We start from the raw sequence: 14,480 nt of genomic DNA, 5'->3' as shown, positions 1-14,480 counted from the left end.
ACCACACATTGCTGGGAATTTCCCTTCCTGGACTACAAGTTCTTGGATGGACAATTCTCAATAGGAGACATTTTTTAGATAGCAAATACTTTTTATTCCATATATTGTTGTAGGTCTCCCATATAATCTGCTGCTGCCAAATCTGTTTTTATTTTTGCTTTTAATTACATGTAAGGTGCCAAGAAAATGGCAGACTTTGTACCTTTACTATATTACTTCTGGTTATTGCTTATCAAATTGTACTGCTTTGAATATGCAGAAAACCTAATAAAATATTGTAAATCCACTGACAAACAAACGATTTTCATCAAGTTAAAAAAAAGAAACCTCCTGAGTAATTCACAACACCTAATAAAGAATAAGATTTGTGCTATTTTTCTACTGCCGCAGAACTTGTGCAAAATATTCATATGTTCAAGTACATTGTATAGGTGTAACTGAAATCAATTGGAATATTTCATAGAGGTATGGTCTAAGTCTCTGACCACAGGACTGTAAATTGTGCACTCCTGAGTTCTAATTCCCACTGTCATCTCAAGAAAGCCATTTAACCTTTATGCCTTTTTTTCCCCCAGCCACCCACCCAGAAACGTTATATAGATGGTTAATGCTTGTAAAAGAGCTGTATAGCTTTAGAAGGCTGCAAGTGACACAGTTTATTAATGCGTATAACAACTGATATTAAAAAAAAAGCAGTGTTTGCTAATCTCAGGCACACTGTACCATTTGAGACTTTTCTAGATAGAAGTCTTAAAATAAGAATGGTCGATGTACAAATCAATGAAAGATGGCAGCCTCTCTCTAGGCACTATCCTTAATGCGGAGATATTTTTTTCAAACTTTGTAATTTTTCATTTGGAAATGGCTGAAAAATTCTGTTTTCTATGAGATTTTGCAGGTTTGGAGTAATCCCTCTCTGAAGGAAATAAATGTAATTAGAATTTTCCTTGATTTCCCTCCTGGGGTGAGGGGAAACCTATCCAAATGCTTTCTATGCATAGAATTTCTCTTTTCAGCAGTGGCTCTTGTACATAGCCAGAGGTGCTTAGGATGCAGGTACAGCGGCAGCAAAATCAATTTCTTTCTAACGCACGTCCTTAAATGCCTCTCCGAGACCACTTAAGTCACAATACCTACAAGAAACTAGCTGACTAAGTCATCTACCTATTTCATGAGTGAACTGCTTGGAGGGAGACGGACCAGTGCTGGGAGGGAAGTGCATAAGGACGTTGGAATGGTATTTGGAAACTGAGGTGGGAGAAAAACAAGCAAGAGCAATGTGTGGAAGAAGGCGGGGAGAAGGAATTTGAACCCCATCCTGCAATGGGTGGAGCTCTGCATCCATTCAGAGCCTCACTGATGTTAACGAGGCCCCTGTGCCTGCGAGGAGCTCCTGGTATCAGTGGGGGCCTGGATGGGCACACATTTCTGTTCATGCAGCTCCAACAACAAAGCAAAGAAATAAGTCTGGTGCCCATCCTCCTCCTGATCACGTTGCTTGTACGTTTCATCCTTCTCTCCCATCCTTAGTGTATCTTTGTCTTTTTAAGTTATATGTTCCTCAGGGCAAGGATTTCAGTAATTGTTATTACTATTGTCTTATAGTTTTTTGTCCTTAGTAGCACTCAGAATGTGAAAGTTGCTGTTGTCTCCAGCTGTGTTCAGAAAGCACCTTGCATGCTGTGGGAGCTACTACAAACAATATCGTATTGCTTTGAAACAAACTGGGATTCTGAAAGAATCCAAAAAACAGCATAGAGCTGGTCTTGCTCCCCTTTCAATGTTGCCAGGCAGTGTATGTCTTGTTAGCACACATCTTGGACCTGGTAATAACTAGCCCTATAACTTGACCTGGTATTTTTCTACGAGTAGTAACATGTTGAAAAATACCAACACCAGTACAATGCTAATATATTTTTTTTCTTCTTCATAGTGACATTTCCATAACGGTTACACTACAGGATAACTACACATGTGTACAGTCCTCAAGCCAAACAAAATATAGGATGTTTTTCTCCAGTGAAGCATTTTTTTTTAATCACAGCTGCTTTAAGATCTGTATACCTTTACACTCACTGAGTAGTATCCTATGCCACGAGTAATCCCACTGACATCAACACACTGAGTAAGGAATTACTTAAAGTGAGTAAAGGTTTCCATAACTGATTCTTAATTTCTGTAATTTAAACAAAAACAACCTTCAATTTATTCTGTATCTTCATCAACTCCATCATCTAGACAAGCGTACAAAGCCAAAAAAAATAGAATTGTAAATGTCACACACGTCATCATCATTCAGTGATCCTATACCCTTATTATATTATATTACAGTTCTTATTGAGATAAAATGAGTAGAAGAGAATGATCTGCCACACAATTTATTAGAGTTGATGGAGTGTAGACAGACTTTTCAATCTCTTTTAAAACACTGTGATGCTCCATAGCGTATTATTAATGGAAACAAATGAACACAATCTGCTTCGGCTTTTCCCCAAGCCATCCACCAAAGACACGGTGATGTAAATCAATTCCACTTCATTTCCCCCTTTAAAGTGCAGGAGAACTTTAAAAGGGTCAGTGTCAAGGTTGGAAGGCAAAAAGAACCCAACTCCTTTAGAACTTGAGATTATAAAATAGTTATAGATTCCAAAGACACTGCAATAACTTTGCTGGAGGGGGGGTATTAAGGAAAATAAAACATATAAACCCAGTCTAGCTAATAAATAAACATGACGCACACTACTTTAGATTCCACAACAACAAACCATTGTGTAGTTTCGTTGTGATAGCACACCTGTGTGTAAGCACTTCAGAAGCAATGTTCTTGTCAATTTCTTTTTACTGTTTGAATATCAAATTGAGGCAGCCAAGTATTGTATGGAAAAGTACTATTTGCATGAGATTCCCTCCATCACATATCTGCCCAATGATTAAGGTGAATTATTTGCAATTGTGAAAAATGACAATCAAATGGAGAAATCATGGTTTTGTCACAGCAAAAAAATGCAAGAGTCATACTTTTAGTTTAAAAAAGGAGAAGTCACAGCACACAATGAATATGAAGTTTTCCAGAACAAAAGTGTCAAATGATCATCACTGATAGCAAAACATCAAATACATGCAGAATATACAGGGAGATTTTAGATAACACTTGCTGGCCAGTCTTGTTTTGCACATTCCTGAATCCCATTGTTTAAAATGCACAGGACAAACAAAGAGCCAAATTTGTCAATATGCATGGAGTCTTGCTCAACAGTAGCCTGGTTGGGTTGACAAAGACCATGGGTGAAATCCTGACCCTACTGAAGTCAATAGGAATTTTGCAATGGATTTCAGCGGGGCCAGAATTTCGCCCCATTGCATATTCATGAAAGCATCACTACAATTTGTGCCACGGAAGTCATGTGGCACTGACAAAACTTGTTGAGTCATAAGTGCAGCCTATCAACCTGAATGTAACCATGAAACATATTAAGGTTCACCTACCTCAAACAATGAGCCTTGGTAGACACAAGCACCTGTAGGACCAAAAAGAAAGTCGATTAGAAGTAAGCTGATATCAATAGATTCACGCATAAACCAGTGCTTCAAAACGACTTGACCTTGCATTCTTTGAGCATCCACAATTCCCCTGAATGTCACTAGGGTTTTTTTTAGGGATGCCAAGACAAAAAGCAACCAAATATAGAAAAGGAAATGTTTTTATGAATCCAAATTTTTTTGTCCTTTTTCTATTTGCTTTAAGACAATGCAGCTCTATCAATCACCACTTGCTCAATCAGTCCATTGAAAACTCCATTCAGTCCTAGCACCTCCTTGTTCACCTCCTCTTGGCATTGGTCACCTTCAAATCCGGAAGGCAGCACAAACAACGAACTAGAATGAGGTAAGTAATGTAGCCACTTTATCATGGCAGCAGCTTCCAGAGACATCATGCGCATCCATCCATCCACCATCAAGAGGATAGAGAGGGCAGGCCATAATCAGCTGGCATGCTGTTTGTTCTTGAGCTCCACGGAGGCAGGAGGAGGAGCTCAAGAAGCCACAACTGGAGGGATGACAGTTAAACTGCCCGTGACCACAATAAGTCCTGTTATAATGAAGGAGGCTCTTTTGGAACCTATTTACTACTGAGGGCCGCATATGCAGCTCTCTCTGTGTTATGTGGGCTGCATCCATTCAATATATATACTACCTGTATGGTCCTGAGGCTGTCACACGAGATGCAGCTGGATGCTGCTTGAACCACAAGGGAGAACCTCTGGGCTCAGGGATGCAGTAAGTTGTCTATCTGCCAATAAATGCGCCATCGATCCAAAATATAGTCCCTCACCACCCATTGCCACTGGTCCTTGGATAGTCATGTCTGATGTACTGCCTGAGAGAGGCAATTATCTCACCCATTCGAGCAGAGTGCCTCTGGGTGGCATCTATTGACTCCCCCGATCTCTCATAGGGTGCTGTCTGAGGTACTCTGCTTGGCACTGCCCACTGGCAAGCTTTTATCATTCACAGTGTTGTTATAGCCGTGTTGATCCCAAGATACGGGGCGGGAGGGGAGAGGTAAAGATATATCTTTTATTGGACCAGCTTCTGTTGCTGTAAAGCTTGTCTCCTCCACCAACAGAAGGCAGTCCAATAAAAGATATTAATTACCTCACCCATCTTGTCTCTCTCAAACTCTTACACATTTGACCCCGCCCAATTTTAGCACATCTGTTTTCATGGCCTTTCTTCTGACTGAATAGCGGGCTAATGTTGTTCCTTCAGGAAGGCCTCCTCGTTTGGCTGTGTCCATCCTTCCAGCTGAGGTCAAAACAGCCCAGGACCAGAGAGCATGGACATGATGGTCAACAAGCTTCACCCACACTGAGCCAATGGGCCTCAAAGCTGACCAGGAGGGACCTGCACCTATGGGGAGGGTAGTTTAGTTTCTATGCCAGGGCATTCCTTGGCTTCTCCAGCAACACTGCCAGCAAACTGACCTCCCAGTTTGGTGTCTCCCCAGTGGTAGTTTTTGTAACATGGGCACCCGTCCACTAGGTACAGGACAGACACAATTAACTCCTTGTACCTCACACAGCACCGTGTACCTTTCACACAGGCCAAAGATCAGAAAGTGACAGCTTCCTGGCCTGAGTCTGAATTAGTGACCTAGAGATGAACGCTTCATATACCTCTTTTAATTCCTTGAGCTGGCCACCTCCACAAAATTGTATTCCTTCCAATTAATTAGCCGTCAAGCCAGAACACTTTAATATGCATCTACCTATAATAAAACTCATCTGGCGTTTAGGCAATTTGTGTAAAATGTGCGGGTTACCATCTTGTCCCTAACATGCATCACGATAGGTTTGAAAACTGCACATTCAGGACTGAATTCTGCCCCCATTGGAAACAGCCCCTTGGGCTTCTCTGGGAGCAGGCGTAAGGCTACTAAGTAGCACATTATATACAAGGCTAGTTTAATCAAAATAAAAAAGTGACACCAATAAGTGAACTGAAGGGAAGCAAATCAAGAGACTACGTGCTCAGTAGCAGGGGAAAACCCAAACCAAACCAAGGTTTTGGTCTCGCCTGGCACATGGGATAGCCAGGCTGGCAGCAGAGCAGGGAATTTTGGCTGCGAGCTAGAGTGAGAACACAGAAACAAAGAAGGCATCAGAAAGCCTAGCAGTTGATCTCCAAAAAGGGGTGGGCACTCGCTTACACCATACACCTGCCAGACCACTGATAAAGTGTCATGAGCATTAGCTTTGCAGGAAACTACTTGCCTGCTTTCTCATCCAGAGGTCAAGTGCAGAGACTAATCGAGAAAGGCAGGAGAGGAGTCTGCTACCATACGCAATAAAATAAAGGACAGAATGAATCTCTGTGAGAAGGCAGATATCCCAAAATAACCAGTCCAGTGTACCAAGACACTGCTTTAGGAGGCAGGTCCCCAGTGCAAGAGGTAGGGAAAATGGACAGCCCTCCCCGGCGTTTTCAGCACACCAAAAGGACTGTGGGGAAAACAAGAATGGGCAAGTTTAGGTTTGTAGCTTTTTATGTAATCAATTGCTCTGGACACAGATAAATCTGTCTGTCTCTCTCTCTCCAATATTCATTGTCCCACTTGCCTTGAAATGGGAACTGCGGGTACTTTGAGGCATGGATTGAAAAGTTGAATCTTTTCACTGGTAGAAGAACACAACTTTAGAGGGGCTTCTAGACAATTTAAAAAAAAAAAAAACCCCGTTGTATACAGAAAGGGTTTTGCCCCCAGTAACTGATTCCTCCATCAGCTACTGAATGATAAATATCCTTTGCTGCAATTGCCCTTCCTTATCCTGGGATTACTGCTTAGTGAATCAGAACGGCTAACCTCTCACGTTCTTAGCAAGATCAGATACCGTGGTCCATACTCAGGCAAACCTCCCATTAACTTAAATGGATGTTTTGCATGAATGAGGATTTCCAAGATTTGGTCCATTTTGCATTCAGGGGATTGTTTATTCTCTTCTTCCAGTGTCACCAAAGGCTACATTCTAGTTCTCTCTTCAGAAGTAAGGTCTTATGCTTAAAACCAGTATCCATCCTTGCATTGGTGTGCTTGGCTCCCATTGAAAAACTGAAGGCACAGTAAATATACAAATAACTATATATGTATAAATACATCAAAAATGTTATCACTTTAAACGTTTGCTTGAATTCCAGTTCTTAAATCATACTACACAAAAAGGGACACATTCTACCCACAGATCCGCTCATGTGACTCCCACTGAAATCACATCTATCTGAGAACGGAATTTGACACAAATGGCGTTATTTCATACATTTCTTTTCATTCATTTCTCATTACGGTTTCTCTACACCTAGACTTTCTCAATGATAATGCAACATTATTCTGAATAGCAAGCACATCCCAAATACTTTGATGTATAACATCATTCACTCACCGTTAATACCCTAGTTCCTATCACTGACACTGACAATAATAAAAAAAGGAGTACTTGTGGCACCTTAGAGACTAACAAATTTATTAGAGCATAAGCTTTCGTGAGCTACAGCTCACTTCATCGGATGCATTTGGTGGAAAAAACAGAGGAGAGATTTATATACACACACAGAGAACATGAAACAATGGGTTTATCATACACACTGTAAGGAGAGTGATCACTTAAGATAAGCCAACTAAAACCTCTCCAACGCATCATCAAGGATCTACAACCTATCCTGAAGGACGACCCATCACTCTCACAGATCTTGGGAGACAGGCCAGTCCTTGCTTACAGACAGCCCCCCAATCCGAAGCAAATACTCACCAGCAACCACACACCACACAACAGAACCACTAACCCAGGAACCTATCCTTGCAACAAAGCCCGTTGCCAACTCTGTCCACATATCTATTCAGGGGATACCATCATAGGGCCTAATCACATCAGCCACACTATCAGAGGCTCGTTCACCTGCGCATCTACCAATGTGATCTATGCCATCATGTGCCAGCAATGCCCCTCTGCCATGTACATTGGCCAAACTGGACAGTCTCTACGTAAAAGAATGAATGGACACAAATCAGACGTCAAGAATTATAACATTCAAAAACCAGTTGGAGAACACTTCAATCTCTCTGGTCACTCGATTACAGACCTAAGAGTGGCTATCCTTCAACAAAAAAGCTTCAAAAACAGACTCCAACGAGAGACTGCTGAATTGGAATTAATTTGCAAACTGGATACAATTAACTTAGGCTTGAATAGAGACTGGGAATGGATGAGTCATTACACAAAGTAAAACTATTTCCCCATGGTATTTCTCCCCCCCACCCCATCCCCCACTGTTCCTCTGATATTCTTGTTAACTGCTGGAATTAGCCTACCTTGCTTGTCACCATGAAAGGTTTTCCTCCTTTCCCCCCCCTGCTGCTGGTGATGGCTTCTCTTAAGTGATCACTCTCCTTACAGTGTGTATGATAAACCCACTGTTTCATGTTCTCTGTGTGTGTATATAAATCTCTCCTCTGTTTTTTCCACCAAATGCATCTGATGAAGTGAGCTGTAGCTCACGAAAGCTTATGCTCTAATAAATTTGTTAGTCTCTAAGGTGCCACAAGTACTCCTTTTCTTTTTGCGAATACAGACTAACACGGCTGCTACTCTGAAAACTGACAATAATGAAAGAGAAAGGTTACCCAAGAAAATGATTGGTGAGGTATAGTTTCACACATTCTATCTCAATAAGTCAAAAAATGGGGCAGGGGAATGAAATTGTGAATGAACTGAATGACAGTTCTTTTATTGATTTTTCTGGCAGACAGTCCTCTTCAAACAGCTGCGCACATCTGGCTACTAAAGATGTGACAAGAAATTACAAAAGAAAAAAAGAATGCAGTGACAACTGCCTTAAGGAACCTCCCAAAGGATTAACAGAACTTGGCTGTCTGGTAGAGAGGATGCCTTTAAAAACAGATGAAGCAAAATTGTACAAGAATCCTTGGGTCTACAGTAAAGTGGTTGCTTAAAACTGAGAGTTATCTATTGAATTGGTCTTTAGTCCAGGTGTAACAGATTGCAAAGGCATAATCTGGTTCTTGGCAAGTAAGGGATGATTTTCCTTTGATCAGGGGAAAGACCATAAGGACCCAATCAAATTTCCACTAAAGTCAATTGGCTGTGTTCCCATTGATGTGAATGGGAAACGGGTCGGGTCCTCAGAGTTGTGACTTTGGACTCAGAACAGAGAGAAAGGCTTGGGAAGATTCCCTCACCCAGAGGACATAGGATTGGATTCAAGTTAAAGACACTGGATTTGATTGATCTCAGTTATACTCAGATCTCTTTACAGCACTCTGGCAATGCGTTCAAGTTACAAGATTCCATTTACACGTCCTGTATGGCCCTTTTGCATAGCCACTATGGTGTAAAAAGAAAAGGAGTACTTGTGGCACCTTAGAGACTAACAAATTTATTTGAGCATAAGCTTTCGTGAGCTACATTCCACTGAATGCATCCGATGAAGTGAGCTGTAGCTCACGAAAGCTTATGCTCAAATAAATGTGTTAGTCTCTAAGGTGCCACAAGTACTCCTTTTCTTTTTGCAAATACAGACTAACACGGCTGCTACTCTGAAACCTGTCATTATGGTGTAAAGGAGCATTACTGTAACAAGCAGCCAAGCCCAGGGAGTTTTTCCAGTTTGTCCGTTTATAATGGTTTTGTTATAAATATTCACCACCGAGAGAGACTTTCCTGCACATGATTTTTCCCTTGCTCTACTATATTCCATTTTACTTTTGTGTCCTACATATTTTAATTTATTTTTAAAAATTGAGAAGCCCAATAACAACAGCTTCAGCCATTAAAATCCACTCTGATTTGCCCAAGATCACACAACAGGGCAGTGGTGGGCTTAGAATCTGCATCTCCTGATGCTCAGTCCCACATTCTATTCACCTGACCACACTGGCTCCCCTCAGCAGCACCAGACATGCCTCTTAATGACTGCACAGGAAAAACACAAAGTCTGATTCTCTAACTAAAGCAAAGGTATAGTTCACCTGCTCACAAACTGTAATGGGAGACAGTCCTCTTCAAACACTTGTGTTCATCCCGTACTGCGTGACTTGACATACATAGATTTTCAAAGATATTCTAGCTACATTTTTGCCAACTTTTCTACTACTGAACTGTCCTGCCCTCAAGGCAGTCACCGAGAGTGCTCCCTGACACTTTACTTAGAGCCCCACATGCATAAAAATTTATATCTGCATTCGATCCGCAATCTGCAAAAACGATCCGCGGACATCCACAAATTTGCAGCGTTCCAGATATAAAATTTGGATCCTCATCCATCCGCAACCTGCAAAAACGATCCGTGGATATAAAACAGAAATCGGCAGGTTTGCAGGGCTCTACTAATACGATACAATATGTGTGTATAACGTATTTTTCATTCGAGTTTATAGAAGCTTTGCCTGCGTTTCCAAGTAACCCAATGGTCTTTTAGATGAATGATCTTCTGCTAAACCCAACATAGAAGAAAGAAAAGCATCTCCCTGCACCTCAAGAAATACATTCTCATTCACATACTGAACTATCTTGGGTGGGTGAGAGGAACCCAACTCATCGTCACTTTTGTGTTGGGTTCCCTAAACTCAGGGATGTTAATATTGTGCTCTATCCAGATTGTTGTTGTCAGGAAGGAGGGTGCGTCACTCGTGATTTCACACACACACAGTTTGGATGATCTGATGTCACAACTGACAATGCTGCTCTTCAGCTAACACACCCACACCTATTAGGAACTAGTAAAAAGTCGCTGTTATTGACAAAGATAACTATTGCTGCCTGGTCACATTTTCCAAAGTGCCTAAGGAAACTGAGTCTCAGGGACTTTCAATGAAACATAGGCTCCTAAGTGACTTGGTTTCAGAGTAGCAGCCGTGTTAGTCTGTATCCGTAAAAAGAAAAGGAGTACTTGTGGCACCTTAGAGACTAACAAATTTATTTGAGCATAAGCTTTCGTGAGCTACAGCTCACTTCATCGGATGCAGGCAGTGGAAAACACAGTGGGGAGATTTTATATACACAGAGAACATGAAAAAAATGCGTGTTACCATACACACTGTAATGAGAGTGATCAGGTAAGATGAGCTATTAGCAGCAGGAGAGAAAGAGAGAGAAAAAAACAAAAAACACCTTTTGTAGTGATAATCAAGGTGGGCCATTTCCAGCAGTTGACAAGAACGTGTGAGGAACAGTAAGGGGGGAAATAAACACACCTTGATCATCACTACAAAAGGTTCCCCTTCCTCCCCCGCTCTCCTGCTGGTAATAGCTCATCTTACCTGATCACTCTCATAACAGTATGTATGGTAACATCCACTGTTCCATGTTCTCTGTGTATATAAAATCTCCCCACTGTATTTTCCACTGCATGCATCCGATGAAGAGAGCTGTAGCTCACGAAAGCTTATGCTCAAATAAATTTGTTAGTCTCTAAGGTGCCACAAGTACTCCTTTTCTTTTTAAGTGATTTGGGAGATTTTACCTATTGACTGAGATAACTTATTGACTAAGAACCTTGAGTGTATTAAGTTCAATAAAGCTTAAGTTAATGAATCACTATGGTTTAAATATAAATGAAAGTCAAGAGTGGTGGTTCCTAAAGGAACTGCTAAATTTCACATGCGTAGGGTCATCTGTTTCCCCTCCATTGCGTAGCATGGAAGGATGCAAAATGACAGTAATGCTATGCAAAGTGGCACGTAGCATGGAGAAAAGCAGCTATGAAGTATGATCGCACTACCAGATACTGGCTGCTGGCAACCCCTCCATTCCACTTCCACACTGATGAAGGAGGAGGAGGGGGAAGAATCAAAACCAGCAGATGGGGCAGAAAGCAGGGAACATACCCTTCTACACAGCACGTTCCCTTTAGAAACCAGCGTAAAATCCACCGGCAAAACATCATGCAAGTCCCGGCTGCCTTGAGCAGTAATAACACACACTGCACATTGCGTGAAACCCACCTGGACCTGAAATTTCCCCCCACCCATTCTTCAGTAACTGAGAAATAGCTAGTGGATTTTCTTCAACTTGTTGTTATTAATTATTATGATTTATTCCTGGGCCAAGAGCAAGGATAAGACATTGCAGCTCAGAGGGTAATTTGAGCGTTGGGGTTTTTGAAGTGGCTGAAGAGTGGGGTTGAGAACAAAAGTGCCAGCTCAGTCACAGAGATGGAAAGGCCCTGTTTGGTCAGGGAGGACTGGACAGCTACATAGGCACCCCGCTCAGGGGAGATGTGCTCCCCAGTCATTGAGGTGCTTTGTAAAAAATCCCGCCCCGCTGCGCCAGTCCTACCCGCCAGTGCAAGTACTGCATTACTGCCCCTATTGTGCGAGAGACACAGGGTGTGTGCAGTAATGCAGTGGCTCTCAACTTTTCCAGACTACTGTACCCCTTTCAGGAGTCTGATTCATACCCCCAAGTTTTACCTCACTTTAAAACGACTTGCTTACAAAAGCAGACGTGAAAATGCAGAAGTGTCACAGCACCCCGTCACTGAAAATTCACCTATTTTCTCGCTTTTACCACGTAATTATCAAATAAATCAACTGGATTATATGTCTTGTACTTACATTTCAGTGTATGGTACACAGATCAGTATAAACAGGTCACTGTCTGCATGAAATTGTAGACACTACCGACTCCGCTAGTGCCTGTTGCAAAACTTGGCAAGTATCTAGATGAGTCGATGTACCCCTCAGAAGACCTCCGCGTACCCCCCTGGTTGAGAACCACTGAGGTGATGTCTTTGATTGGCCTGTCTGCTGTTGGAGGGAGAGCGAGACAGGGCACATGCGTGTGTTGGGGGGCATCACACCCTGCATTTTTTCCAAATGCCTCCGATGAAGCGAGCTGTAGCTCACGACAGCTTATGCTCAAATAAATTTGTTAGTCTCTAAGGTGCCACAAGTCCTCCTTTTCTTTTTGCGGATACAAGACCAACACGGCTGCTACTCTGAACCCTGCAGTGTGTGTGTGTAAGACCGGCAGAGGCCTGGGAGGGGGCGCCACAGGCCAGAAAGCAGCAGCAAGCCCCCCACCCAGTGGGAAAGAGGCGCGAGGCGGAGAAGTTTCCCCAGCTGCTTCGGACCCCAGCTCGCGCGCTGCCAAGCCCCACGCCTGGTCCTGCCTGGGGCACCGCCTGCAACCGGGACGGCGGCAGAGCGCCAAGAGCCCGGGGGCACAGGAGAAGCAAGGCGGGCCCCGGGCCCCCGTTCTCCCCGCTTGCAGCCAGGCGAGCCGCTCCCTCCCGCAGCTGGCTGAGTAAGGCACGAACCCCCAGGGCTGGGAGCGGTGCGCAAAGCCCCCCCCCCCCGCCGCGTGCACACAACCCCGGCGCCCCCCCCCCTCCAAGGGCCCGCGCCAGGGGGCTGCGCGCGCGCGCTGCAGAGCAGGCGGCCCGCAGGAAAAACCGGGCGGGGAGCAAGGGGCCGTCGGCACAATCCCTCCCGCCCCGGGGGTCCTGCTCGCTTTGCGCTCCCGCGACCCCCCTGCCGCCGTTCAGCTCCCCGCATGCCCGAGGTCAGCTCGGATTCCCGCCCCAGCGTGGTGGGTTTGCTGCTGCCTTTATGGATTTCACAGCCCTGCGCCCCTTCCAGCAAACCTCTCCGCTCCGGTGAGTGCTTCCCTCTGAGCACCGGCTGAATTATGCAGCGGGGGATTCTGCAGGCGACTACATTGAATGACCCTGGGCCAACAGAGGGGACAGGCACACGGCCGGGGGCGGGGGGGGGGGGGATGAACCCGGATCAGAGCCATCTTCAGCGGGGAGAATTCCTAACGCGTGCAACCCGCCTTGTGACTACACGAAGTCGATACCCGCACAACCCGGGCGCGCTTTGTACTCACCGGCCGCCTGCTGCTGGGGCAACACGGCAAATCCAGCCAAGAGGAGCGCGACCCGGAGCCACGCTTCCAGGTAATCCATTGCCAGAGGCGAAGCCGAGTGTGGAGCCGGGCACCCACGCAGCCCCCCTGCAAAACCTCCTCCTTGCGCCCTTTCTTGGGGGGCGCTGATGGGGTGGGGGGCAGACCCAACAACTCAGCCCACTTTCAAACGTTCCCGGTGCTCCTGGCTGCTTCGGTTGAATTCGATTGAAAGGATCAAAGTGGTTTTAGGGTCCAGCAGCACAAACATGCCCAGCGCGTGGAAAGGGAGTGACTGTGTCCTTAGCTCAGCAGCTGCTCACACGAGCCCATCAGCAGCATGGTCCCAAAGTTGAATCCGGATTCGTTCCGCGGCAAACTTCCCCGTGGCCGAGACCCCCCTCGCCCCCTTCCATCTCCGAGCGCCGCAGAAGAAACCCACCGCGGCAGGTCTGCCTGCAAATCAGCTTTTCAAGTTCACTTGACACCAGCCCGACGCCCAGCTCTGCGCAGAGGGGCAGGAATCAAAGCTGGGGTGGGGGGGGGGCTCGGGTGCGCAGCCCCCTTTCTCACCAGCAGCCCGGCTGGCAAATAAGATCCCCTCGGCGAGGCTCCCTCCCAGGAAACTTTCTCCAGCGCTGCGGTTCTGTGCCCAGCCCCGTTCTCCTGCAAAGACACAACATGAGCCTTGCTTGCTCTTGGGGCTGATCTCAGTGCAGGCGAGGGCTAAAAAGAAGCAGAAGAATCAAACAGCGCTGCTGGTGGGGGGGGTGGCACTGTTGCCCCTCCTTCCCCACATTTGCCTGAGAGTGTATTATTTTTTCCCCCAGCTCAGCAGATCCCTGCAAAGCTCCTTCTGCAATGTGGTCTTGGAGGAGAGAGGGGTGAGCGGGAAGGAAAGGCAGGGTGGGAATCAGAAAGGGGCCGTTGCAAAGAGAAAAAGAACCTGCAAGGAGGAAATCGAGTGAGCTCCAGGGAGCCCAAGGCAACGTGCCTGCAGAAAATGACCAAATAAACCTGGAGCGGGGAGCCCGAGACGCTCCTCCCCTCTCTGTGTGA

General features: G+C 45.0%; 1 protein-coding gene across 1 annotated transcript in view; it reads right to left on the bottom strand.

Moving 5' to 3' along the window:
• FRAS1 (Fraser extracellular matrix complex subunit 1) overlaps nucleotides 1–14,262 on the bottom strand; it is a 302,180-nt gene extending 287,918 nt beyond the window's left edge. Inside the window, 2 exon segments of the mRNA XM_038399497.2 lie at nucleotides 3,487–3,518; nucleotides 13,404–14,262. Coding sequence (XP_038255425.1) covers nucleotides 3,487–3,518; nucleotides 13,404–13,482 — 111 coding nt within the window. The 5' untranslated portion in view covers nucleotides 13,483–14,262.
• Between the last annotated feature and the right edge of the window lie 218 nt (nucleotides 14,263–14,480).

Source organism: Dermochelys coriacea, chromosome 4 (genome assembly GCF_009764565.3).
Source record: "Dermochelys coriacea isolate rDerCor1 chromosome 4, rDerCor1.pri.v4, whole genome shotgun sequence".
Lineage (NCBI taxonomy): Eukaryota > Metazoa > Chordata > Testudines > Dermochelyidae > Dermochelys > Dermochelys coriacea.
The sequence above is the reverse complement of the archived record's forward strand: the minus strand, read 5'-3'. Positions and strand labels throughout refer to the sequence as shown.